The 27687-nt window shown below is 42.6% G+C and overlaps 1 protein-coding gene across 5 annotated transcripts; it reads left to right on the forward strand.

Annotated features, from left to right (window-relative positions):
* Positions 1-3493: 3493 nt before the first annotated feature.
* Positions 3494-27245, forward strand: TMEM237 (transmembrane protein 237). Of its 5 annotated transcripts, none has more exons than XM_053360868.1 (14): positions 3494-3529; positions 7173-7204; positions 7449-7459; positions 8329-8385; positions 10632-10658; positions 14139-14252; positions 16164-16257; positions 17009-17172; positions 19617-19740; positions 20406-20597; positions 21595-21668; positions 22112-22205; positions 23744-23865; positions 26104-27245. In XM_053360868.1, exons 1-14 carry the CDS (start codon positions 3509-3511, stop codon positions 26169-26171), a joined length of 1194 nt encoding a protein of 397 aa, XP_053216843.1. In that variant the 5' UTR covers positions 3494-3508; the 3' UTR covers positions 26172-27245. The 5 variants fall into 5 exon arrangements, with proteins under 5 accessions (XP_053216843.1, XP_053216880.1, XP_053216862.1 ...); XM_053360877.1 differs by lacking the exon at positions 3494-3529 and adding an exon at positions 6181-6458; XM_053360905.1 differs by lacking the exon at positions 20406-20597.
* Positions 27246-27687: the final 442 nt, after the last annotated feature.

Raw genomic sequence — 27687 nt, forward strand, 5'->3', positions numbered from 1 at the left:
GAATTAGCCCTCGACGACTGAACTTGCAGAAAAACCTTTTTTTTGAAAAAATCCCTAAGCCGCGCGGTCACAATTTCAGCAAAAATCTGACATTCTGTAATTCTCTCAAAAATGGTGCCAAACTGTTGCAAATGCTCCCCTGAGAGGTTTTTCGGTGGAAACAGAAGGCTTTTTATCATCGGAAAAAGAATTAGCCCTCGACAACTGAACTTGCAGAAAAACTTTTTTTAAAAAAAATCCCTAAGCCGCGCGGTCACAATTTCACCAAAATCTGACGTTCTGCAATTTACTCAGATATGGTGCCAAACTCTTGCAAATGCTCCCCTGAGAGGTTTTTCAGTGGAAACAGCAGGGTTTTTATCATCAGAAAAGAATTAGCCCTCAACGACTGAACTTGCAGAAACACCTTTTTTTGAGAAAATCCCTAAGTCGCATGGTCACAATTTCAGCAAAAATCTGACATTCTGCAATTCTCTCAAAAATAGTCCTAAGCTCCTGCAAATACTCTCCTGAGAGGTTTTTCGATGGAAACAGAAGGCTTTTTATCAGCGGAAAAAGAATTAGCCCACGACGACTGAACTTGCGGAAAAACCTTTTTTTGAAAAAATCCCTAAACTGCGCGGTCACAATTTCAGCAAAAATCTGACGTTCTGCAATTTACTCAAAAATGGTGGCAAACTCTTCCAAATGCTCCCCTGAGAGGTTTTTCGGTGGAAACAGAAGGGTTTTTATCATCGGAAAAAGAATTAGCCCTCGACGACTGAACTTGCGGAAAAACCTTCATTTGAAAAAATCCCTAAACTGCGCGGTCACAATTTCAGCAAAAATCTGACATTCTGCAATTCTCTCAAAAATGGTGCCAAACTGTTGCAAATGCTCCCCTGAGAAATTTTTCTGTGGAAACAGAAGGGTTTTTATCATCGGAAAAAGAACGAGCCCTCGACGACTGAACTTGCGGAATTTTTTTAAAAAAAAAATCCCTAAGCAAAAATCTGACGTTCTGCAATTTACTCAGAAATGGTGCCAAACTCTTGCAAATGCTCCCCTGAGAGGTTTTTCGGTGGAAACAGAAGGGTTTTTATCATCGGAAAAGGAATTAGCCCTCGACGACTGAACTTGCGGGAAAGCCAATGCAGATCTCTCAGGACTGGTGATACGTGGTCCCAGCGGCTGCTCCCAGTCACCAGTCTAGCTCCCTCATTCTGGATTAATTGCAGTTTCCGGGTCACCTTCAAAGGTATCCCCATGTAGAGTGCATTGCAGTAGTCCAAGCGGGAGATAACCAGAGCATGCACCACTCTGGCAAGACACTCCGCGGGCAGGTAGGGTCTCAGCCTGCGTACCAGGTGGAGCTGGTAGACAGCTGCCCTGGACACAGAATTGACCTGCGCTTCCATGGAGAGCTGTGAGTCCAAAATGATTCCCAGGATGCGCACCTGGTCCTTCAGGGGCACAGTTACCCCATTCAGGACCAGGGAGTCCTCCACACCCGCCCCCCTCTTGCCCCCCCAAAACAGTACTTCTGTCTTGTCAGGATTCAACCTCAATCTGTTAGCTGCCATCCATCCTCCAACCGCCTCCAGACACTCACACAGGACCTTCACCTCCTTCACTGGTTCTTATTTAAAAGAGAGGTAGAGGTAGTTATCACATTTGTTGTGGCCCTTTGGGCCGCCGCCACCACAGGGGCACACGAAAATGCCTCACTCAGTATGATATGGTTCTGTGTTTTTTATGACTAGCTTTTGTAACCTTCAGGTTAGACAACTATAACGTGTTGTCCATGGGAATGCGATGGGGGGGGGGGATGTCGTGTACGAGAGCATTGTGCCTCCCAAACCTGGGAAAAAGCATCCTCAGCTTTAGGAAGGTGGTTCCAGGCTTTAACACTTTTAATACTCTAATTTACCAGGAACATTTAGGGGAATAATCTAGTCCATTGACTGCACACCACTGGTTCCCATCGTCCCAGTCTGCAGGCCCCAGTGGTTGTGAGAGATGGGAATTCAGGGTTGAACTAAATGCTACAGCACTGCATCTTTCAAGTCCCACCAAAGTTTATTTTATTTCAGATCTCCAAGTGTCCCTGTTTTCCAGGGACTGTCCTGGATTTACAGAAGCTGTCCCGGTTTCTGATTTGATCCTGCTTTTCCTTAGGATGTCCCTATTTTCATGGGAGAAACGTTGGAGGCTATGGAGTTTTGTGACCCCAGAGCCAAGTAGATAAGTACCAGTAACTATACAACCTGCCAGTAGCACCTTAAAGACCAACTAAGTTAGTTCTTGGTATGAGCTTTCGTGTGCATGCACACTTCTTCAGGTATCTGAAGAACTTCTTGTTCTTCAGGTATCTGAAGAAGTGTGCATGCACACGAAAGCTCATACCAAGAACTAACTTAGTTGGTCTTTAAGGTGCTACTGGAAGGGAAAAAATTTTTTTGTTTTGACTATGGCAGACCAACATGGCTACCTATCTGTATACAATCTGCAGTAGACATCTGGAGGCAGCCCTGTATAGGGAAGTTTTTTAAAAAAATGTTTTATGATGTTTTTATATATGTGGGAAGCTGCCCAGTGTCTGAGGCAACCTTGTCAGATGGGTGGGGTATAATAATAATAATAATAATAATAATAATAATAATGATGATGATGGAATAGGATGTCCCTCTTTCCATGGGAGAAATGTTGGCGGGTATGTATATAATTTCCCCTCTGATAGGACGTCTGGAGAGGCAGGGAAAGGCAGATGCTTTGGGTGTAATAATAATAAATGGGATGTCTCTATTTCCATGGGAGAAAGGTTGGCAGGTATGTATATAATTTTCCCTCTGATAGAACACCTGGAGAGGCAGGGAAAGGCGGGTGCTTTGGGATGGGTGGGATAATAATACAGTAATGATGATTACAGAAAGGTAGCCGTGTTGGTCTGCCATAGTCAAAACAAAAAATTTTTTTCCTTCCAGTAGCACCTTAAAGACCAACTAAGTTAGTTCTTGGTATGAGCTTTCGTGTGCATGCACACTTCTTCAGATACCAAGTATCTGAAGGAAAAATTTTTTTAGTAATGATGATGATGACGATGATGGAATAGGACGTCCCTCTTTCCATGGGAGAAATGTTGGGGGATGTTTATAAAAATTTCCCTCTGCCTGGCGAGGTAGGGAAAGGCGGGCGCTTTGGAATGGATAGGATGATGATGGAATAGGACGTCCTTCTTTTCCATGGGATAAAATTTGGAGGGTATGTATATATCTGTTTCCTCTGACACGACGCCTGGAGAAGCAGGCAAAGGCGAACGCTGCTTCGGCGAGGCAAAAAAAGCAGAGCCACATCCCCTCGGGGGGCTTTGGGGCCGCGGCGGGCGGAGCTCCGTCTTCCCTTCTCCTTCTCCGCCCGGAAACGGCTCCCTCCTCCTCCGCCGCCATCCCGCCTCTTCCCTCGGCGTCTCCGGCCCAGCGTCTAGGCGACCGGGCGCGGCCCTCAGGGCCTGTCGCTGTGCAGACGCGCCATGGAGATCTCCTCCCGCCCGGTGAGGGAGACGGATGAGGCGGCGGCGCCGGGCCTGCGAAGCCCGCCCTCAGGGCCTCTCGCCCGCCTCTCGCTTTGCCTCAGCCTTTTCGCGCTTCTCGCTTAAGCCCCGAATCTGGAGCGAATGGCGGGGAAGCTGCTCCCTTCCCTCTCCCTGGAAAAGCGGGCGAGGAGGAGGGAGAAATCCCGCTTCCCTCAGCAGGAGGATGAAGGGCTGGCGGGGGCGGGGGGGCTCTATCTGAAGACTTTTCCTCAGGAGGACACTTTATCTAAATCTAAAAGACTTTATCTAAATCACTTTATAATCCGAAACCGGTTCCTTGAGGACTAGTCTCTCGACAGCGCTCCGTTGTGACGGTTTTGGGATCGATCTGTTCTTACTTGTGGTGTTTTGCATTGTTTCCCCGGGGACAGTTGCTCCGGTTGTGTCGTCCTCGCCCCCCACCCACTCAATGGAAGTTATTTTTATTTTGGGAATGGGGAACCTGCAGGTTGAGACTGGGCTCGTGTCATCTTGCTGTGTGAACGTCTGGCTGTGATATAAAGGCTCTTTGGAGGGTGTGGCGTCGCTGGGAGGCAGCAGCTGTCGCTGCATGCCGAGATGTTAATCTCGGGTTACATACGCTTCAGGTTACAAACTCCACTAACCCAGAAAAAGTGCTTCAGGTTAAGAACGTTGCTTCAGGATGAGAACAGAAATCGTGCTCCGGCAGCAGCAGCAGGAGGCCCCATTAGCTAAAGTGGTGCTTCAGGTTAAGAACAGTTTCAGGTTAAGTACGGACCTCCGGAAAGAATGAAGTACTTAACCCGAGGTACCACTGTACACCCATGCATGCAAGTCCTCATTTGATTCTGCGGTTCATAGATTCAGAATTGTAGAGCTGGAAAGGGATCTTGGCGGTTTAGACCAACCCCCTGCAATGCATCCGTGTGTGCATACAGTGATACCTCTGGATACAAACACTTCTGGTTGCGCCCGCGTCGGGTTACGAGCTGTGCTAACCTGGAAGTAGTTCCTTCTGGTTGCCAACTTTGCCCCGGGATGTGAGCAGGAATTGCGTGCCAGAGGCAAGAGACACGCTTTCGCTAATGGCGCCTCATGTTAAGAACAGTTTGAGGATAAGAATGGGCCTCCAGAACGAATTAAGTTCGTAACCAGAGGTACCACTGTATATGATATGCATGTACAGTCATACCTCGGGTTGAAGTAGCTTCGGGATAAGTATTTTTGGGTTGCGCGCTGCGGCCACCTGGTAATAACGGAGTGTGTTACTTCCGGGTTTCACCGCTTGTGCATGCACAGGCGGTCAAAATGATGTCATGCGCAGAAGCGGCGACATCCGCGGATGCGGGTTGCGTTCGCTTCTGGATGCGAATGGGGCTCCAGAACGGATCCCGTTCGCATCCAGAGGTACCACAGTATATTGTGAGGTTACCAGATTTTTTTCAGTGAATCCAGGGACACTTTTCAACTTCAATGGATTTTGTATGGGGACTGATATGTAATTCTGGGGACTGTCCCTGGGAAATGGGGATGTCTGGTAACCTTTGTATATCGTATCCCTAAACCAGATTCTTGGAAGACTCACTCAGAGAAGACCCTGGGATAGCATGCTTCTTGACAAGTGTCTTTAATGTCAGCTTCCGGTTTTGTGGTTTTATTTTTCTGAGGGACAATTCTCCCCTTCCATTTTTCTCCCCAGCCTTCGTGGTCATAAGTGGGCCAATGATGCTGCTCTAGAACGGCTTTGTTTAATTTATTCCTTTGGACACCGCTTTGGTCATTTCTGGTTGTGAAGTGGTTTATAAGTCTAATATATAGGTTGCATATATATATATATATATATATATATATATATATATATATATATATCCCACCTTTTCCTCCAAAGGGGGTTTGAGGTGGTCAGCATGTTTTATCCAGTTTTTACCCTCCAAACAACCCTGTAAAATAGGTTAGGCTGAGAGATTGTGGCTGGCCTAAGGTGACCCAGTGAGCTTCACAGCTGAGTAAGTGATCTGAACTTGTGTGTCTCCACTCCAGTCCAGATTCTTGCCACTGTCCCATACCTTTTGACCTCTTGGAAAATTAAGAGTGATGCCTGGGTGATACACACTTTTTCTGTTTTCACAGCCACTGTACTTAAAATCATAGTGACAGCCGAGGGAAATTTGTCCGCATTTTCAAAGCACCTCTTCCTCACCCTCATTTATCCTGCAGTTTATCTTACTACATCTTGCAACAACCATATTTTATGCCCCCCTTTTGTCAGTTGCAGCCCAATCCTATGCATATTTACTCAGAAGAAAATCAATCTATCCAAATAGGTGTACCTAATAATTGAAACCTTAATGCCCACCTCTATCTGTTAAGAGTACTGCACACTGTTATAAATCCATTTAGTAGCCGTGCCAATAGTCTTATTGTAAGCCCCTTTAGTTCAGTTGCACTTACACTACTGGAGTAATTTGAGGATCTAGGTGCTTGTTTATAAATCTGCGCTGGTAAATTCAGTGCAGATGAGTCATGTTTTTCGGTTTTCAATATGGAAACTAAGCATGCCGTTAATTCATGTCAGAATTAAAGAGCCCTTGGAGCCAAACAGAGAGAAAGAGGCCTAAATCCAGTTCTGCCACTTTTACTCCTACAAATTACGCTGAGATTAGCATTGCAGAACGTTACTTTAGAGAGATGGGATCAGGTTGTTAAATTTGAAATAATAAGATGCTATTCAGCATCAGCAACAAAACAACTTTAATGAAATCGTTGTCGTGCCCTCAGTCATGTGGGGCAATGCTTCACATCCAGCTAATCCTGGATGTTGGATATTTTTAGTACAGTATTAACACAGGTCATTGTTGGTATAGGAGATTGTTTTGTGTCTGCTGCATGAAATCTCACTTTAAATGACATGGGGAAGAAGCAAGTGGTGAGTTTTATTTTGAGTTGTTATTCTTAGGCTATTTAGCGAGATAAAGACTTTATCTGATTTAAAAAAAACCTTTTTCCTTTGCTTCAGTTCAGTTAATGTAATAACAGATCTGATTCTTAAGCTGTGTCACTGAGATTATCAGGTTAACAGACAGAACTTCCGTTATAACCTGGTAAAAAATAATAATTTGTATTGTATTTCGAAACATGGTGCATATTTGGATTAGATACGGCATCTAGTACAGAAAGGCAGTGAAAATTATTTTAGGGGGCTAGGTGGGGTATTCTAGTATATTGATACTTATGTCCTAGACACTCTTACTTGGGTTTAAGACCCACCAGATAGATGTCTGTTGGAGTAAATCTGTTTACGGCTGTGAATTTACTGTAACTTTTGCTCCAGCTTGGAAATTGTGTCTTAGCTGCTGTCTCATTCATGTATTTAGTTTTGGCTTCTTCTGTATTTTGTATTGATTATTCTATAAAGTTCTTTGTTGTTTCTTGTGATAGAAAGACAAGATTGAAATTAATAAACAACAGTAGTAAACTACTAGGCAGTGATTTTAAAAGCGATGATGTATACTTGCATCTCAGTAAATGTGTGATGGCCTGGCTGTAGCTATCACATATTGCTTCACCTGTTACATTGTGCTGGATATGTGTTAAGAGAACAGCTGTTTTTAATATAAATATATTTATGTTTTTATTTCAGTGTCCGCCGCGGGTTCTCCCCCCAGTGCCAAGGTAAGATTAAATGATTAACTGCTGGGGAAATTGGATTGTAAAAATAAAAACTCTCAAGGAAAACTAGAAATCCCCCTAGTCCAAAGGCCCATGAGCTTCTTGCTGTCTAAATGTTACAGCCATACCTGTTAGGTGGGAGAATTTAAGCAGTTTTGGATTGCCATCTGTTCTGAAGTTAATAGTTCTCTTTCTTTTATATTTATATTTCTTCCTAACTTCTTTGACAACTTACTTTGCTGTGAAGTGGAAACCAAGGTGAGTTAATTTATTATTAAACAGCTAGATTATTTGCACAAAACTCTTTATTATGTAAATCCTCTGTGGTTATAAGTTGGATAGGTTTTGCCTAGATTTTTTTTTAAAAAAACTTTTGCCTTCTGACATCTGGTTGGAGGGTGCAGAATTCGGTGCTGCAATAACCACAGATGTTGCTATAGTGTTAATGCTGAGTTCAGTGGGACAGTAATTTAAGACTGCTGCAGAAATTATAGGAACTGTTGAGTAATTAAAATGGTTGCAGGTTTTTTTTTTAAAGAAAAGAATCTCCTGGAGTAGAAAATAGAAAAACGGATAGGATGTTCTAGCCCAAATGATCTTTAGGATGGTTATAAGGTTTACAGCAGGGACGCAGGTGGCGCTGTGGGTTAAACCACAGAGCCTAGGGCTTGCCGATCAGAAGGTCGGCGGTTCGAATCCCCGTGACGGGATGAGCTCCCGTTGTTCGGTCCCAGCTCCTGCCTACCTAGCAGTTCGAAAGCACGCCAGTGCAAGTAGATAAATAGGTACTGCTCCAGCAGGAAGGTAAACGGCGTTTCTGTGAGCTGCTCTACTTTGCCAGAAGCGGCTTAGTCATGCTGGCCACATGACCTGGAAGCTGTACGCTGGCTCCCTCAGCCAATAAAGCGAGATGAGCGCCACAACCCCAGAGTCGGCCACAACTAGACCTAATGGTTGGGGTGCCTTTACCTTTATGGTTTACAGCTAGATAATGCATCTGAACCCCTTTGAACGCCCAAAATGATGTTATACAAATGCTAAGTATAACTATTATTGTGCCTTGTCTCAGATATCTAACAAATTATTTGGTGTTTTTGTTTTGTTTTGTTTTGTTTTGTTTACTCCAGATGAAATTCCTCTTGGTCGCCAAAAAAAGAAAAAGGCCAAGGGGAAAAGCTCACTAGGTAAGAGGCTGTTTTGATTGAGAACATTACAGTGGATTTTAGATGAACAGCATATAGACTACTGGCCATTTCAGCGCATACATTTTCACAGGCAGCATAATTTATGCATGGCTAGTAGCTTGGATTATGCTAATCTGAGCTCTGCAAATTTAGTAGGAACTCCCATCTTCATGAATTATCTACCTTGAAGAATCTACTATCTGCTACCCTGGGCTCCTTTGGGTGGAAGGGTGGAGTGTAAATAATAGCAAATAAATAAAAACAAATGCAGCCGGACACCATTCAATGGATAGATGCAGCTCCGGGTTTATTAACGCAGTTAAGCAAGCATTATGTGTAAAAGCAGCCAAGGGGAGTCATTCCAGAGCAAATCATGGTCTCAGACTGCAGATACAGATTCAGGTAATGCATCAAGTCAACTCTATTTGTGTAGCTATTCAATTCTTTCTATACTCGTGTGTGTGTGTGTGTGTGTGTGTGTGTGTGTGTGTGTGTACTAAAAAATGAGTATAGTGTGTGTGTGTGTGTATGCGCGCTTCACAACTTATTTACAGTTTCCTTTTTGAGCCTTTTTGTATGCAGGAAGTGCACATGGTACTAACCGAATTATCTTTAAATTAAACCAGTTACTTCCACTGTGAAAACAAGCATGTATCTCCTCACAGACCAGGTTAATTTTACCAATTGCAACCTAGACTAGCTAAAATAATCTGTCTTCGTCAGAGAGTGTGATGCGGTCTTCAGTCTTGGCGAAACAATGGACTTTGGCTCGGTTCACAAGTAGTGCTCAACCTGAACAAGCAAGCATGCTGGCGCATATTTAGAAAATTGTTTGTGCTTTGCTCTTCCCATGTTCCTGCTGTGCTACCAGGATTTAAACTATGATTTGGCTTATTGTTGTACGTAAACCCAGGATTGTGGTTTGTTTTGTTCTGAATCAAAACAAACCATCAGCTTTTCTATACAGTGGTACCTCGGGTTACAGACGCTTCAGGTTACATACGCTTCAGGTTACAGACTCCGCTAACCCAGAAATAGTACCTCGGGTTAAGAACTTTGCTTCAAGATCAGAACAGAAATCGTGCTCCGGCGGCGCGGCAGCAGCAGCAGGCCCCATTAGCTAAAGTGGTGCTTCAGGTTAAAAACAGTTTCAGGTTAAGAACGGACCTCCAGAACGAATTAAGTTCTTAACCCGAGGTACCACTATATATGCATCAGCACACTTGTATGTTCATGCTAAGGCATAGTTTGGCTTGATGTTAAATGCAAACCAGGCCTTGGTGTTCCTGACAGAAAATTCCAGCATCATGTAAACTGCTGAGCAAGCTAGAATCGCCCAGCTGGAAGCAGTCAGGTCTTGGGGACTTACAGGCCTTTTATACCAAGGATAAAATGAATATAGGGTAAAGACTGCTATATCCAGATCTGTTCTCCTAGATCTCACCAGTTCTGGTTGTTACATTTCTAGCTGAGGGCTTGTGAGGTACAGTACCTCTTGTGTGGCTGTGTACTACAGTGGTAAAGGTAAAGGGACCCCTGACCATTAGGTCCAGTCGTGACTGACTCGGGGGTTGCGGCACTCATCTTGCTTTATTGGCTGAGGGAGCCGGTGTACAGCTTCTGGGTCATGTGGCCAGCATGACTAAGCCGCTTCTGGCGAACCAGAGCAGCGCACAGAAACGCCTTTTACCTTCCCGCTGGAGCGGTACCTATTTATCTACTTGCACTTTGACGTGCTTTCAAACTGCTAGGTTGGCAGGAGCAGGGACCGAGCAACGGGAGCTCACCCCGTCACAGGGATTCGAACCGCCGACCTTCCGATCGGCAAGTCGTAGGCTTTGTGGTTTAACCCACAGCGCCACCCGCGTCCACTACAGTGGTACCTCAGGTTAAGTACTTAATTCGTTCCGGAGGTTCGTTCTTAACCTGAAACTGTTGTTAACCTGAAGCACCACTTTAGCTAATGGGGCCTCCCGCTGCTGCCGCGCCGCCAGAGCACGATTTCTGTTCTCATCCTGAAGCAAAGTTTTTAACCCGAGGTACTATTTCTGGGTTAGCGGCGTCTGTAACCTGAAGCATATGTAACCTGAGGTACCACTGTACTTGGAATCTGTCTAATATCTACTGACCTAGCTTGCCTGTAATCTTCTAATTTTTGTGTAGAACAGTATATCCTGGCAGAGTTGTGAAATAACTGGGTTCTCCCCACCCCCCGCCCCCACTTTCTCTTATTTTTGTCCTTTCAGAGCATCTCGGTCACTTGGAACTAGACAGTGAGTCATACTGCACCTGCTTTTGAGTCTTTCCCCCCTCACTCATTCTTCATACGTTGCACAATAAGACTAATACTTTTAAAAAGATGCCTTTTTAATTGCCGTATTGTGCTGGTTTTGGAATTCATTATAGAAACTAATCTAGCGTAGTGTGGCAGAAGAGCAAAAGTTAGCTGTCTTTGTGATCTGTTAAGCTCAGCAGGACTCTTCTGAGTAGAAATACATAGAGCTGGACAGCAGTTTGACAGATTATATGGAGCGTTATGATATTCCGAACATACAAATTACTTTACTCGGACCAGAGCTAAATGCTGATTTTAAATTTATTCACATTGTTATTATTATTATTATTTAAATTTGTATACCATCCTTCGGCTAAAGATTGCAGGGCGGTTCACAACAGAAAAATACAAAATGAGAATGCACATTACGTTTGTAAAATAGCCTCTTCAGAGTGGCTTTGTGGACTTTCCATCAAACGTGCTTCTGATTGGCTTCATTTTTAAATTGGTACATAATTATTTTCCCTCCCAAGAATATAATCAAACATTACGCTGCTGTGGATATTTTGCTACAGAGAAGGGAGTACTTAAAACCCTTCTCTTATCAGCCACTTCTTTTTCTCCTTTTGCTGCTTTTCTCTCCATGGGGTCTGTTTCCTAGGTAAACATGAGTGTGAAACAGTAGCCACATTCAGTCAAAATCATAAACCATGGATAACTGAGAACTGGTAGCGTGCTTGTGCATGCTACTGAATAGCTCCTACTTCTTCTTTTTTTCTTTTCCCAATAATATTTATTGAATTTCATGGAAACGCATAACTTCAACAAAACAAAAAGAAAAAGAAAAAACAATAAGAAAAGAAAAGAAAAAGAAATAACATATTACAAACCGCACAAATAATACCCAAAAAATACCACCACATACACAAATACAATAAAACTTAATTAATCAGTTAAACTCCAACTTCATAAACATATTACTTGACTTCCTCTAATCTCTTCCATCTAAATTTCCTTGTAATTGAAAGTAGCAGTTTCTAATATCATTATTCCCTTAAAAAACAATATTCTGGTTATAATCAAATTTCCTAACTTTTCTTATCATTCTATTTCTCATTTATTTGTTTAATCCTAATTTAATCCTAGGCCTAATTAGTTCTTTCAAGTATTTACAAATCTTTAATATTAGAATACTTATTCAAATAGTCTTTAAATTTCTTCCACTCTTCTTGATATTCCTCTTCTTTCTGGTTGCGGATTCTCCCAGTGAGATCAGCCAGCTCCATAAAGTCCATCATCTTCATCTGCCATTCTTCTACAGTTGGTAATTCTTGTGTTTTCCATTTTGGGGCCATTAAGATCCGTGCAGCAGTTGTGGCATACAAAAATACTTTTACATCTTTTTTCAGAACCTGTTATTCCAAGGAGAAAGGCCTCTGGTTTCTTGAATAGCTCCTACTTCACTCCTTCCCTAGCGGGAGCAACAAACCTTAAAACTTGGCTTCCTGCAACCTCCAAACCAGCACAAACCATGGTCTGAAGCCAAAGAGTGCAGTCAGAAAGATTCAGCAGCATGCATTGGCTGTTTGGACTAAGCCATAGTTTATGGTGAGGTGGGAGACCTTTGGCCCTTCAGGTGTTGCTGGAACACAACTCCCATAATGAGCCATGCTAACCGAGGCAAATGGAAGTTTTTAGAATTATCAACAGTAGAAGAATGGCAGATGAAGATGTTAGACTTTTTGGAGCTGGCTGACCTGACTGGGAGAATCCGCGATCAGAAAGAAGAGGAATATCAAGAAGATTGGAGGAAATTGAAAGACTATTTCGCCAAATATTGTAATAGAAGATAATAGTAGCTACTTGAAAGGATCAAAATGGCTTAGGATTAGAGTAAGAATGTATTACAAGATATTATGGATTCAGGACATTATGAAAAGAGAGGAAGATAGTTATTCGAAGGAGTTAATCTTACTAGAAAGAGGATATTGGAAAACTCACAAGGTGATTCAATGAAAGTCAGATAGGGGGGATTTGAGGAAGTCAGTTAATGATAATTAAATTGGGTCTTAGAGTAATATTTGTTTATATTTTTGTCTTTTTCTTCTTTTTAGTATTGTAATGTCCTTTTCTTTGTGTGTTGTATTTGTTATAAATTTGGAAAATATTTTTTTTAAAAAAAAGAGAAAAAATAGAGTCTAGCAACATCTAGAGGCAACAGGTTTCCCACTGCTAGTTTACAGCATACTGTGTCATTTGGCCACTGGCAGGAAGACCCCCCCCCCAAAAAAAAAGCCCTGTTAATTTTCAGAGGGCAAATGGTTGGCAGGGAAAATGCTATGCTCTGTCCTTCCTCCTCCACCCTGTGCTGCAATGTATCCTCTCCAAAGGGCACTTTTGCAATGGAGAAAGATCCATTGGGCTGTTACAGGTAGCTGCAATGCAATATAGAGTTATGCCCCCCTTGGTTTGGGGTGAAAATCTCGCCTGCGAAAACTGTTTTCCTCTGCCGGTCTCACAAATCTCGTTGTTAGGATTTCAACTCAGGCAGCTCTAGTAGGAGTCACACACCACAGTTGCAGTGCACCCTTAATCCCATTCACAAGACATCAATTGCTTCAGTCCCCCTTACAAGCTCTAATGCAGGGTTTCCCAAACGTGGGTCTCCAGCTGTTTTGGGACTACAACTCCCACCATCCTTAGCTAGCAGGACCAGTGGTCAGTGATGATGGGAACTGTTAAAGTTTGTGGGTTGTAAATCCTTTGACCCACCGAGCCTTCTGCAACGGCCCTACAATAAATTTGATTTATTGCTACTCTGACAAACTCCAATGGCGCCCACACACTTCCACTTGCGCTCTGCCACTCTTCTCAGTTGCCGGATAATAGCAGAGTTCACACACAGCGTAAAATGGCTTGTCTGTGTCGACGTGGTGTCTTCAATAACTCAGCTCAACACCAGTGCTTCTATTCTAACACTCTTTCTTTAGAAGCATAACAAACAGAAAAGAAAAACCTACGGAATCTAGCTGCATGCTTGCAGCTTTCTGTCTCTAACAAAAACGAAACTACCTTGCTCACATTCTCAGAGAGACTGCTCTCCAGAGAGAGCTCAGCCCCCGCAGAGCACAGATCAAAGAAAAATGCCTGGGTCACGTGGGCAATGCACCCAGTGAATCAGAACGCTTCTGGAGTGCTAACTCTTGACTGTCCAGAACCATAACAGGAACTGTAGTCCAAAAATGGCTGGAGACCCAAGTTTGGGAAACCCTGATCAAATGTGTAAGCCTAAGAAAATGTTACGGACATATTTAGGTCTACATACACCTGTTAAAAACCCAGGCAGGTGGTAAGTGTTCCCATGAACTGTTTAGATAATTATGCAATAGGTAGAAGATAAATGCTTACAGTCAATACAAGAAGATTAAGGAAGTGTTGAAGGTGTTGATTGACGTCACTTTTTGATCCTGCTTTTTAGATGGTGTTGTTCAAGAAGCTGTCCGCCCGCCATCTGAAGGCAGTGAGCCCCTGACATCTGAAGCCCAGGATGTGCCACCTCAGAGGAAACGGAAGAAAAAGAAGGTGCCTACAGGTATGTGGAGAACTGCCATCTCCTTAAGATGTCTGTAGTAGTGTAAAATGTCCCTGACACCTATTATTTCTTTTTTAAAAAAGATGCTAATAGAACTGAAAGGGACGCGGGTGGCACTGTGGGTTAAACCAAAGAGCCTAGGGCTTGCTGATCAGAAGGTCGGTGGTTCGAATCCCCGTGATGGGGTGAGCTCCCGTTGCTCGGTCCCTGCTCCTGCCAACCTAGCAGTTCAAAAGCATGTCAAAGTGCAAGTAGATAAATAGGTACCGCTCCGGCGGGAAGGTAAATGGCATTTCCGTGCGCTGCTCTGGTTTGCTTAGTCATGCTGGCCACATGACCCGGAAGCTGTACGCCGGCTCCCTCAGCCAGTAAAGCGAGATGAGCGCCGCAACCCCAGAGTCGGCCACGACTGGCCCTAATGGTCAGGGGTCCCTTTACCTTTACCTAATAGAACTGAAAAAGACAGAAGGAGAGAATGGCAGGTGGCATAGGGGAACCGGCAGAGAATATAAGTCACTGTGGTTCTGTGGCCGGTCATAGAAAATCCCAAGTTGAAATCCCAACTCGGCCATAATGCTTGCTTGGATGGCTTTGAGCATTTTTCAGTCTTGGGGCTGTGGAGATTATTGGTAAAACCAATTTGGTGTTTCGCAACTTTCCGACTAGTTGCAGGACCTTAGCCAGACCTAGCAGAGTACACACAGAATCCATGGAAGCCATTGGCGACTTGGCTGCAGACAGGATAGGCGAAGCAGAAACCAGGAACTTGTAGTTAGGTGTTATATGCAGTGGACTATTTACAGGAACAGAACACTGATCTTATGCTAGCTCTCTCTGACACGACTCACAACTCCTACACAGACACAGAACTCTGAACTCACGAACTCCAAACTCTGAACTAACACATTCCAGTTAGTAGACCATTAATTATCACTCCTTTGAGAGAGCTTGACCAATTAGGGAGCAGTCTCCATGTCTCTGTTATCACCAGGCAGACTTACTCCTTCAGATTGCCTTCTGGCTGTCTGCCAAACCTTAATTGACTCTGAGTAGCTGCACGTACACAGTTTCCCAACAGAGATGCTCAAATGCAGCTCTGAGTTCCTTGGAGGAAGAGTCGGGTACATCTGATGGGAGGGCATTCCACAGGGCTGGCGCCACTACTGAGACGGCCCTTCCTGGTTCCCTGTAACCTCGCTTCTTGCAGTGAGGGAACCTCCAGAAGGCCCTTGGTGCTGGACCTCAGTGCTGAACGATGGGGGTGGAGACACTCCTTCAGGTATACTGGGAGTGCCTATTGCGCTCATGACTCTGGTAAAACAAAATGGTACTAAAGTGGGAATCTTATCATGAAGCACACATCAAGTAAATATGACTTTATTTTAGCATTGGATTATAAATTGTTTTTACAGTATTTGTATCTAGAGAGAGAATGTGACGTAGTGATTACCGTATTTTTTGCTCTATATGACTCACTTTTTCCCTCCCAAAAAGTAAGGGGGAAAGTGTGTGCGTCTTATGGAGCGAATACAGGCTGCACAGCTATCCCAGAAGCCAGAACAGCAAGAGGGATCACTGCACAGCGATCCCTCTTGCTGTTCTGGCTTCTGAGATTCAGAATATTATTTTTTCTTGTTTTCCTCCTCCAAAAACTAGGTGTGTCTTATGGTCTGGTGCGTCTTATAGAGCGAAAAATACGGTAGATTGTTAGATGTGAACCGGGAAGACCCAGCCATGAAAATATCTCTCAGCCTAAGCTTTCTTACAAGTTTATTGTGAGGAGGAAATGGGAGCAGAAGAGAACAGTGTACATTACCTTGATGTACATTACCTTGTCTCGCCCTTCTCTGGGCATCAAGTTATGGCGGCCTGCAATACAGATTGTGGTGTTTTTTTGTTTAAAATCTTCAGAATCCGAGACATCTTTCATGGAACAGAACGGAAATGGCGTGGACCCTCCACCGGCTGAAGAAACAGTGACTCGTAAACAACGGAAAAGAGTAAAGTGAGAGCTTCCAGTCTGACTTACTTTCTACCCCTCCGCTGCTGAACAACCCCTTTAGACTATGGCCTAGCAAAACATAAAACAGGTCATGCAATTGCAAGGAACTGACTAAGCTGAGAATTAGATAGCCCTTCGCCATCAACTGATAATGGCACAAATAACCCAGAACAAATCTTACCTGTAGAGAAAAATGGACAAGCTGAAATAAGGAAAGTTGGTTTTTTCTGTGTGCTAATGTAGCAGATCACCACTACACTCGGGTATTTTGGGTTTGTTCTTGTTTTATTATGTATTTTGTGTTTTTATATTGTGCCCTGAGAGACCTGCGGGTATAGGGCAGTGTAAAAATTTAAGAAATGATGATGATGATGATGATACACAGGACACCAAAAGCTTCCGATCAGAGATGTCAAAGGGCCAATGCTTCAGATCAGATGCTAGCCCTGATGCTGATCACGTCACTTCAAATACTATTATAGTTGCTTATTAAATTTCTGCCCCACACTTCCTTACAGTGGGGCCCAGGTGGCACCACTACCAGGGCCTTCCATGCAGATCATAGATCCCATGATAGTTGATGATAATATCAGTAAACATGTGCTGTTGATGTGACCTTGCAGGGCAATCCTATACATACCCCATGGAATTCAATGCGGCTTACTCCCATATAAATGTGTTTAGAATTGCTGCCTTAGTCACTAGCCTAAAAGGAGAATTGTCGTATTTTTCTTTCTCTTCTTTTTAATTATAGGAAAACTCGACCCGCTGAAAGTGCCAATGAATTGGGTGTGGAGGAAGAAGATATAATTGAAGATGAGCAAGTAAAAAGCTCAGAGCAGCATCCCGTTTTTTCTGTGTTTTCTGTTCCAGTTGGTGTTAGCCAGCCTATTAGCAAGGTGTTCGTTGAAAAAAATCGTAAGTCTTACATAGTTTTTTTTAAATTAATTTTTAAATTAACATTTTTCTTTTTTTATTTACATTAAAAAAATTATTTACTTTCATTTTTTATATCTTACTGTAATATGAAAAAACTTTAATAAAAATCTTAATACGAAAAAGTCTTAGTATTTCAATAACACAGTTTTTAAATCAGAAGCTATGCTTTCTAATGCATGCTTTTGCTGAAGATAGGATATTTTGTGTTATGCTCATTTGATCTTGCAACCTGGCAGAAGCAGTGGCTTCAGCAGCTTCCGACTATGTTTTTATGATGAATTTAGATCATTTTCACTGCAGGAGAGATCACACTCTTAGGCCACGTTTGGGTGATTAAATCTTGGCTTAATAAGCAGAGATATTAACAAGAATTTTGACAGAGCAAGCAAACCAACCAGGAAATCTTCCATTAGCTATAGATTCCTCTATAGGACACCGCTGTTAAATATTTTGCAAAAGGATATCCACGCATAGTCTGAAGTTGGCTTAATGTCCTGGCGTGTTCTTAGTTCCGACAAAATGGGAAATTATGGCCAATGGTAAATTCCCTGGTTTGTTCCTCACATGAAGGGAGAAGGGAAGGGGTAATGTGTGTTCCCAAAAAGCTGGATCAAATCTTGGCTTATTAAGCTAAAATGCGATCATCTGAATGTGCCTTTCAGTTAAGCAGGACAGTACTTCAGGAGCAAGCAGTTCAGGCTGGTTCCCCTCAAGCTCTTTGCAATAAAGCGAAACTACCGGTAAATGAGCGAGACTCAATAATCCCAAGCAGGGTGCTGGGTTCACATACCCTTCCTCCTCCAGCACAGCTGGAAGGAGAGCTGCCACAATTCCTTTCCGTTTCCACAATTCTTGGCTTAACCAGGGATCCTAGTTAAAGCAAACTGGCTAGTTTAATAAAACAGCTTTGTAATCTATGATACGAACTTGGCTCGTTTTGAACTTAGTTTGTTTGTCAAATTTGAATAACCCATGGCTACTGAAGCCATTTAATTAGATTACTGTAAGCAGGTCGACGCGGGTGGCACTGTGGTCTAAACCACAGAGCCTAGGGCTTGCCGATCGGAAGGTCGGTTGTTCGAATCCCCGCAATGGGGTGAGCTCCCGTTGCTCGGTCTCTGGTCCTGCCAACCTAGCAGTTCGAAAGCACGTCAAAGTGCAAGTAGATAAATAGGTCCCGCTCCGGCGGGAAGGTAAACGGCGTTTCCTTGCACTGTTCTGGTTCGCCAGAAGCGGCTTAGTCCTGCTGGCCACATGACCCAGAAAAACTGTCTGCAGACAAACGTCGGCTCTGTCGGCCAGTAAAGCAAGATGAGCGCCGCAACCCCAGAGTCGTTCACAACTGGACTTAACTGTCAGGCGTCCTTTAGGTAAAGGTAAAGGGATCCCTGACCATTAAGTCCAGTCGTGACCGACTGGGGTTGCAGCGCTCATCTCGCTTTATTGGCCGAGGGAGCCGGAGTGCAGCTTCTGGGTCATGTGGCCAGCATGACTAAGCCGCTTCTGGCGAACCAGAGCAGTGCACGGAAACGCAGTTTACCTTCCCGCCGGAGCAGTACCTATTGATCTACTTGCACTTTGACGTGCTTTCGAACTGCTAGGTTGGCAGAAGCAGGGACCGAGCAATGGGAGCTCACCTCGTCACGGGGATTTGATCCGCCGACCTTCTGATCGGCAAGTCCTAGGCTCTGTGGTTTAACCCGTGCACAATTTCTGTTCTCATCCTGAAGCAAAGTTCTTAACCCGAGGTACTATTTCTTGGTTAGTGGAGTCTGTAACCTGAAGCATCTGTAACCCGAGGTACCACTGTAAACAAAACATAAAAGGTTTAAAAAGCCTCACAGTGCCACCCTATGTGTGTTTACTTAGTGCAATGGATTTACATTCAAGTAAGCGGGTGGCGCTGTGGGTAAAAGCCTCAGCGCCTAGGGCTTGCCGATCGAAAGGTCGGAGGTTCGAATCCCCGCGGCGGGGTGCGCTCCCGTTGCTCGATCCCAGCGCCTGCCAACCTAGCAGTTTGAAAGCACCCCCGGGTGCAAGTAGATAAATAGGGACCGCTTACTAGCGGGAAGGTAAACGGCGTTTCCGTGTGCGGCTCTGGCTCGCCAGAGCAGCGATGTCACGCTGGCCACGTGACCCGGAAGTGTCTCCGGACAGCGCTGGCCCCCGGCCTCTTGAGTGAGATGGGCGCACAACCCTAGAGTCTGTCAAGACTGGCCCGTACGGGCAGGGGTACCTTTACCTTTACCTTTACTAAGCGAGCAAAAGATTACACCTTGGTGTAGTAAGGAAAGAAGTTAAGGCTGTTCCAGTGCAGGGTCTCGTTCCAAAAAAAACTGCGACACTACTGTGAATTGGTGAAAAAATGTAGCACTAGCGGTGATTACCTTTACAGTTACTTAAACTTCACTTTCTTTCCAAAGGGCGTTTCCAGGCAGCTGACCGCAAAGATTTAATTAAAACCACTGAAAACTTTGATGTATTCATGGAGATGAAGGCTTCTTGGACAACCAAGGATGTGGCACTCTCCGTCCATCGTGGTTTTAGGTATGAGATTTGTCTCACTTGGCTGTCGTTTAAAGTATAGCAACCTAAAAACAACACGACAGGCTAATCATTTGATTACAACACTTTATATAGCCACTAAATTGTATCTTCATTCAGAATCAAGTGGCTTACAATATATACAAGGTAACACCAACTAACGTGACCTTCAGAGAATTTCCCATAGTAGGGGATTTTTTCAATAATGTATCAAACAGAGAATGATTCATGCTTGAGGCAACATGAGTGCTAAGTATACAAACAGCGAAACCGAGATGGGTCCAGCTATACACAACAGTTCATTTGTACACTTCATGTGAATTCCTTCAGTGAACTGTAGGAGCATTAAGCAGTATTGGTCTCTACCAATAAATTATTCCTTGTTATTCCAACTGGACCAATTGTCACACACGATGATGATCAACTACAAACTTTTATTTTGGGTTGTTGCTATAAAAATATATTAAGAAACTTAAAACTTAGGAGCAAAAGCTGGTGTTTTTTTGTGGTTGACTGCATTGTTAAACCAAGCTGAGAAAAGATGCTTACTTTAGAAAGTGAAGTAATAAAAGGCAATTTTCCCCTTTTCAAACCTGTTAGACCCTGTTTTAACTCTTGGAATTTGTGTGGGCTTAAACTTTTATTTTATTGTGATTTCATTCATCTAGGGTGATTGGACTATTTACTCACGGCTTCCTTGCTGGCTATGCTGTCTGGAACATCATAGTGATTTATGTTCTGGCAGGAAACCAGCTGTCGACTGTCTCCAACTTGCTGCAGCAATACAAGACGTTGGCTTATCCTGCTCAGTGTCTCCTTTACCTTCTGCTCACAATTAGCACAGTTTCAGCTTTTGACAGGTACAATTTTCATGCATTTCTCTACCCTTGCAGCAATTCTTGCCCACCATCACCTTTAGCTGGTGGCCTGGCTGCGCCCCTGTCTGGACAGTGATGGCCTAACTTCTGGCTAGAGTATGACTATGCACTGTTGAAGTAGTAATTACTGTATTTTTCGCTCTATAGGATGCACCCGACCATAGGATGCACCTTGTTTTAGAGGGGGAGAACAAGAGAGAAAAAATCTCCCCCTCTCTGCTCAGAGCCCCTTCAGCGAAGCGGGAGGAGAAACAGAGCCTCTTCCATTTCTCCTCCCGCTTGGCTGAAGGGGCGCTGAGCAGCTCTCCCTCTCTGCTGAAGCCAGGAGAGTCTTGCTCTCCCGGCTTCAGCAAAAGGAACCCGAAGCCTCTAGCTATCCCTGAAGCCTTTGGAGCGCAGCGGGAGGTCCCACTGCGCTTCGGAGGCTTCGGGTTCCTTTTGCTGAAGCCGGGAGAGCAAGACTCTCCTGGCTTCAGCAAAAGGAACCTGAAGCCTCCGGAGCACAGCGGGAACTCGCGCTGCGCTCCGAAGGCTTCAGGCAGCTATCCCTGAAGCCTGGAGAGTGAGAGGGGTCAGTGTGCACCGACCCCTCTCACTCTCCAGGCTTCAGCGAAAGCAACGCGAAGCCTTCGGAGCGCGGAGGGAGCGCTCCCTCTGTGCTTCGGAGCCTTCGTGTTGCTATCGCTGAAGCCAAGGAGCCTGCATTCGCTCCATAGGACGCACACACATTTCCCCTTAATTTTTGGAGGGGGAAAAGTGCATCCTATAGAGCGAAAAATACGGTATGCCACTTGTTTACTGGAACAACAGTCCCTAAGATTGGGACTTAAGGGTGCAACCCGGTTCCTTTTAAATCAATGGTGTTTCGTCTTTGACTTCCTTGGGGACTGGATTGCTACATATCAGAGTAAAATACACCGCATTGATTCGCTTGATGTCACGTTGTGCTCAGTTTTAAACGAACCCATTTCATATCCAGGATTGACTTGGCGAAAGCATCAGTAGCTGTACGAGGCTTCCTTACCTTGGACCCAGCAGCAATTGCCTCTTTCAGTAAGTAAGACGTCACCGTTTGCCTTGCAAAACTACTAGTGGTATGTGTCTTTATTACAACTTCATTACTGCCTTTAAGCAGGATTTCCTTCATGTCCTTTGTTTTGAAATATTTGAGTAGATTTCCATAGAAAAGTGAGATATATGAGAGAGAAATACTGTTGTGTTTTCTATAAAAGTCAGTAAATTAGGGTGGTGAATTGCTCTTGAAACAATCCATTTCCTTGATCTGAATTCAGTGTGTGTGTGTGTGTGTGTGTGTGTGTGTGTGTGTGTGTGACCTTGGTGGGTGGATAGCAGACAGGAAATAATGACTGGTTTTTGTGGTGCTGAAGAGGGAGACCTACATAATAAACGCAGGACTTTGAAGACAGTGGTGAATTTCACAATAATATGGCTTTGAAAAAACAGCAAATGTTACTTATTTCATTCATTTTTCTCAGTGTACTTTGCTGCTCTCATCTTGTCTCTGAGCCAGCAAATGACGAGTGACAGAATTCACCTGTACACACCACCTTCGGAGAATGGTAGCCTCTGGTAGGAATTGTGGGTTTTTTCTTCTAAAAGATCAACTGCTTTGACTTTTGTATTGAGCAGCACAAAAATCTTCATAATATGGCGTCTGATATAATACAATAATCAGTTGATTTGCTCTGCTGGTTATTTTACTAGGAAATGAAGGTGTTAGACAATGCATTGCTGCACCAAAAGTTGTGAATCTGGTAGTTAATTGTTGAATCCCCCCATAATGTTGCTTCTGTGACTCTGTTTGCTCATTTATTGAAACACATGGAAGCTTGATAGTTTGTATAGCCTGAAGGGTTTGTGCAGATGTCGGTCCTCTAGATTTATAAAAAATATTCTTGTGTAAGATGCCAGCGGTTTACACCTGTCGAAACCCAAATTATGGTTAATAATCAGGTGATAGATAAGCTTGTGATAATGTAATTCAAAATTGGAACCAGTTTAAATCTCTGTCCAACACCAGGACAAAAGTTGATGTAGCAGCAGTATTCCAGGTTGTAGTAAGGGGTCAGTGAGTAGATCTTGCAACCCTCTTCTAGATTGCCAGAAACATGTGGCTATTAACAAGGACTTTTAGTACAGTATTAACGCCAACATGGTGATCAATGTTTCCCCATAGTAAATGTTTCCTAATTAATTTTGGCCAGTGAACCATGGTGGCCTAGAGATGGATTGCCGAAGTACTAGAAGATTGTGTTCTTATAAAGCCCAAGCCATCAGCGAAGCAGACTAGACATGATAGAATTGGTTCCATATGTAATACAGTAAGCCCGCAACTTACGTGGGGGGTAACATTCAGGATTCATTGGTGGGTAGGATTGCTAAAGTCGTTTTCCCCAGAACTCTGCCCCCCTTTTCTTGTCACACGCGCAAAGCTGAATGTGCACAAGTTTTTATGCTGTGAATTGTCCTGTGATCTTCAGACGAAGGGCAGTACACAAATTTGTGTTGGAAGCCACCCAGAGTGGCTGGGGCTAATAATAATAATAATTTTAAAATTCACATAAGTTTTGAGCTTACTGTAGGAGAAAGTGGGAGGCGGGATCCAATTTTAGCAGTAAAATGTGGTTGAGGAATGCAGAGCCCTTCTGTTACCCACAGCTTCCGTTTGCGAACTTCTCTTGCTGGGCACTCCTCAGCTGAGCTCCATCCAGGATACTGGAAGTGACGTCAGTGGATAAAAAGGCTTGGGGAAAGGGGCTGCAAGGAGAAATGTAGTGGGCACAGCGGATCCCCTTTTCCAGTCGCCATTGTACCGCCTCACCCTCATTTCTCTGTACATGGAACTGCTGCCTTCATGTCTAATTTGTCTCTGAGCAACACCTATTTTGTAGCATATAACACTTCACTTAATTTATATCGTACCCGTCACTTGATAGGTAAGTAGGTGCTTAAAGATAGAATGCAAACCGATTTGATTTCTATAGATTTATAACTCACCTTTTTGCTCAAAGGGAATTTCACACATTACATTTATAATGTTAAACAAGCAGAACCGATGCTAATGTAGTTTCGCCATAAGTACTTGTCTCTCCCCTCTCCCCCCCCAGGACCTCGGGTGCAGAGGAACAAATTCTTCAGCCCTGGATTGTGGTGAATCTTGTGATAGCTCTTCTCGTTGGGATCTCCTGGCTCTTCTTATCCTACCGGCCCCAGTTAGATCACAGTGAAGGTAAAAGACAGCTCCATTGTGATTCATAAACTGCAAAATCTCCACCGTAGATTTCTTCTTGGGCAAATTGCCCTTTCTTTCCCAGACCTGTTTAAGATCCAGGGAAATTCAGGGTAGTACTGTAGACGGCAAGCTCCAAGGAAAGGAACAACTGCAGTTTGGAGGTAGCAGAACGCAGGAGAAATGGAAAGATTATTGTGATGGTTTGGGGGAAAGAAGAGAGAGCAGGGTGGTTGGAAAAGAAACAGCTGGAACGCTGTACAGTACCACATTGAGAGTACCATATTAGATCAGGGGTCCTGATCTTGAACTCCCTGCAGGCCACTTCAATTGAGGTATTGGTCAGTTATTTTAGGTGACAATTTCATTCCCCCCCCCCACAAATTTTTATTAGTTTTCCACAAATTTTTAAACACACAAACAAATAAACAAACAAACATAAATCCTAGCCTTATTAAAACTAATCTTATTAACACTGTTAAGCGACTTCCTCGTATCCCCTTGGTTGAATTTCAGTTTATATCACTTTAACGGTTTTCCAAAACCTATATTCTCATAAAATCAACTTAGTCACTTAACATCTTTCTTTCCCAATCTAAATTTCAACATATTAATTTATCACATTACATATTTAAATCCTAAGCCTATCTGGTATTTGCAAGCTTTTCCAATTAATTTAACTTAACATATTTAACTAAAAAATATTTAACTTTCGTCCATTTTTCCTGGTAATCCTCCTCCTTCTGATCACGGACTCTTCCAGTCAGGTCGGCTAGTTCCGAACAGTCCATCATCTTCATCTGCCAATCTTCCACTGTTGGTATTTCTTGTGTTTTCCAATTCTTAGCTAATAAAATTTGAGCAGCAGCAGTTGTGGCATACAAAAATAATTTGACATCTTTCTTGGGCAATTCTAAACCTGTTATTCCAAGAAGAAAGGCCTCTGGTTTCTTAATAAATGTATATTTCAACATTTTTTTCAATTCATTATAAATCTTCTCCCAGAAGTCTTTCACCTCGGGGCAGGTCCACCACATATGATAGAAGGTACCTTCTTTTTCTTTACATTTCCAACATAGATTATCACAGGTATGATAAATCTTTGCTAATTTAACAGGGGTTAGATACCATCTATACATCACTTTCATTATGTTTTCCTTTAACATTGTACATGCAGTGAACTTAACCCCTTTCTTCCACAATCTTCCCCAATCCTCAAACATTATGTTGTGTCCTACATCTCTTGCCCAATCTATCATCACTGATTTAACTTGTTCATCCTTTGTATGCCACTCCAACAATAAATTATACATTTTAGGCAGATTTTTAATTTTAGAATCCAACTTCAAAAGACAGCATGGATTGGTGCTGACAGCAATCCCCACTTTATCCATTTGCAGGCACAGCTTGGATTCAAATCTGTTTGCAGGTGGTTTGAATCCAAACCATGCCTACAAATGGGCAACTTCAAAAGGGGGTTGCTGTTGATGCCGATCATCTGATCGCTGTTGTGAGCCCTCATGCCAGTGATCAATCAGAAGCACACTTTAAGCTCCTGTTTATCACGTTGCATCTGTTAGTTACCTGCCCCATACCCGATGTCACGGTGTGGGGTGGGTCAGTCTGGTTTGGGGTAAAAATCACAATGACCTTTGCTGGCCCTAGTTAGATAGGCCTGTAGGCTAGAGATTTAGAGCAAATGCTAAGACTGCGGCAAGAGTATTGTTAGCCCAGAAATGGAAACAAGAAGAAATTCTGATGAAGGAAGAACTGCAGACGAAATTAATGGACTATGCAGAATTGGACAAAATGACAGGAAGGATTCGAAACCTGCGGGACCAGAGATTTACAGAAGATTGGAAGAAGTATATGAATTATTTGAAGAGCAACTGTAATCAACAAATTACGCTAGTAGGACTACAAGAAGTTTTGTAAGGAGAAATATACGAAGTGTTACAAAGTAGAAAAAGATAGAGATATTGGTTATGAGTTTGAAATGTAATAGGGAATGCATACTGAGAGATTAGATTGGAAAATTTTCAGACAGGATTGATAGAAGTAAAAAATTTGAATAAGACGTAAAAGTATGTTTAATTACTGTTGAAAATGATATGTTAAAAAAACATATATATATAAAATGTTAAGACACGTAAGGGGCATTCAGAGTTTGATGCTGACGAAAATTGTATGTTTTCAACTGTATTCTAATGTTCCCTACTGTTTTGTCTTTTCTTGCAGAACTGATGTTTAATGCTGAAGTAGAAGAATATCCCCCACCAGATAAAGAAGCCAAAGTGTCTTCATAGCACAGAGACCCTCTTCAAATACAATTGCTATGATGGCTTAGTATTATCTATTTGTATTTCTGTTTAATACTTTTTATATTTAAAATGTATTTTTGCATTGTATAGGGTTGTGGGTTTTTTGCATAACTTATAATTATGTTTATTTTAAAATGTCAATAGTTTTTTAAATGGTAGGACAGTGTCAAAGTTTACTTTTTTCTTAGGAATATTCTAAAATTACTCTATAAATATCTAGTTTTGCTAATGCAAGGAGACACATGGAACAGGAAACTTAAAAGAATAAAAGAATTTCTTTGTAGCACATTTCTTCCCTTTTAATAATCTGCAATTTGGTAGCCATATTTTCACAGAATTGAGAGCACATTGACATTCAAAATATTACAACAATTTTAGTGCCAATTTGTCTTTAAAGAATTAAATCAGGAATTAAAATGCATATTTAAATCATTAGTTTCAGCAGCATAAATAACTCATTGAAAAGTTTGCAAAATGTCTTTACAAATTTGTGCTGCTCCATAGTCACAGCTGCCGGCACTCGTAAACCATGTTTGTATTGTACTGCTTAATTTATAAATCTAGCTGAACAAGTATATAAATTTGTTTACCAGTTGTTACTGAGTTGCATTACTTGGAAGTAATTATAGATTTCAGAAGTTCATTGTTTCATATCATGACCAATTCCAGTTAAATGTGTACTCCCAATTTAATTTGTTGGGTTGGGTAGGTTCCCTTATGATATAATGTACTTACACGAATGTTTCATACAAATGAAGAACTAATAACTTGTATTTCAAATGTAGTTGGAAGTGTAAGCAGAAATAGAGACTCTGCCAATTCTTAAGCCTCCCTCATGATATCAGTGATTTTGAAACTCCAAATTGGTTTTTAAAATAAGTGTTCTCTAAGTCTACCTCTTGTACAACATTGTAAAATTTAAACATTTGTGCAAATAAAAAAATCAGCTCTTTTAATTGATGTGCCTCATGTTTGGAAGAATGTAGTTGAGATTTGTTTAGGTTTTTTAATCAAGTATTTTCATTATAAAGATATAATGGAACCCCCCTAGAGAAATGACACCAGCTCCCTTGTTTTCTTTCTGTCAGCAAGTGATACCTTCTTATTCCAACAGACTTTTGGCAACTGATTGCTTTTAATGAAAGTGCCCAACTGTTTTTCTAGTAATCTGTGTTTTTAATATTTTATTTAAATGTACATGAGTGTACACACACATACACTTACTTTTAATTCCATTAATATTCAGTTGTTTTTTAATGCTTGCCCCCTCCCATGTTTTTAGTTATTCCTGTTTTATTTATGTGGGAGGGGATTTATTAATTTCTGTTTTATTATGTATTTTGTGTTCTCATTTTGTATTTTTACATCGTGAACTGCCCTACGATCTTCAGATGAAGGGTGGTATACAAACTTAAGAAACAATCATAATTTGCAAGCTGCCATGAGTTCCTGTCTAGGAAAAAGGCAAGGTATAAACAAACAAGATAGACAGTTGAAATTC

Source organism: Podarcis raffonei, chromosome 1, assembly GCF_027172205.1.
Source record: "Podarcis raffonei isolate rPodRaf1 chromosome 1, rPodRaf1.pri, whole genome shotgun sequence".
Classification (NCBI taxonomy): domain Eukaryota; kingdom Metazoa; phylum Chordata; class Lepidosauria; order Squamata; family Lacertidae; genus Podarcis; species Podarcis raffonei.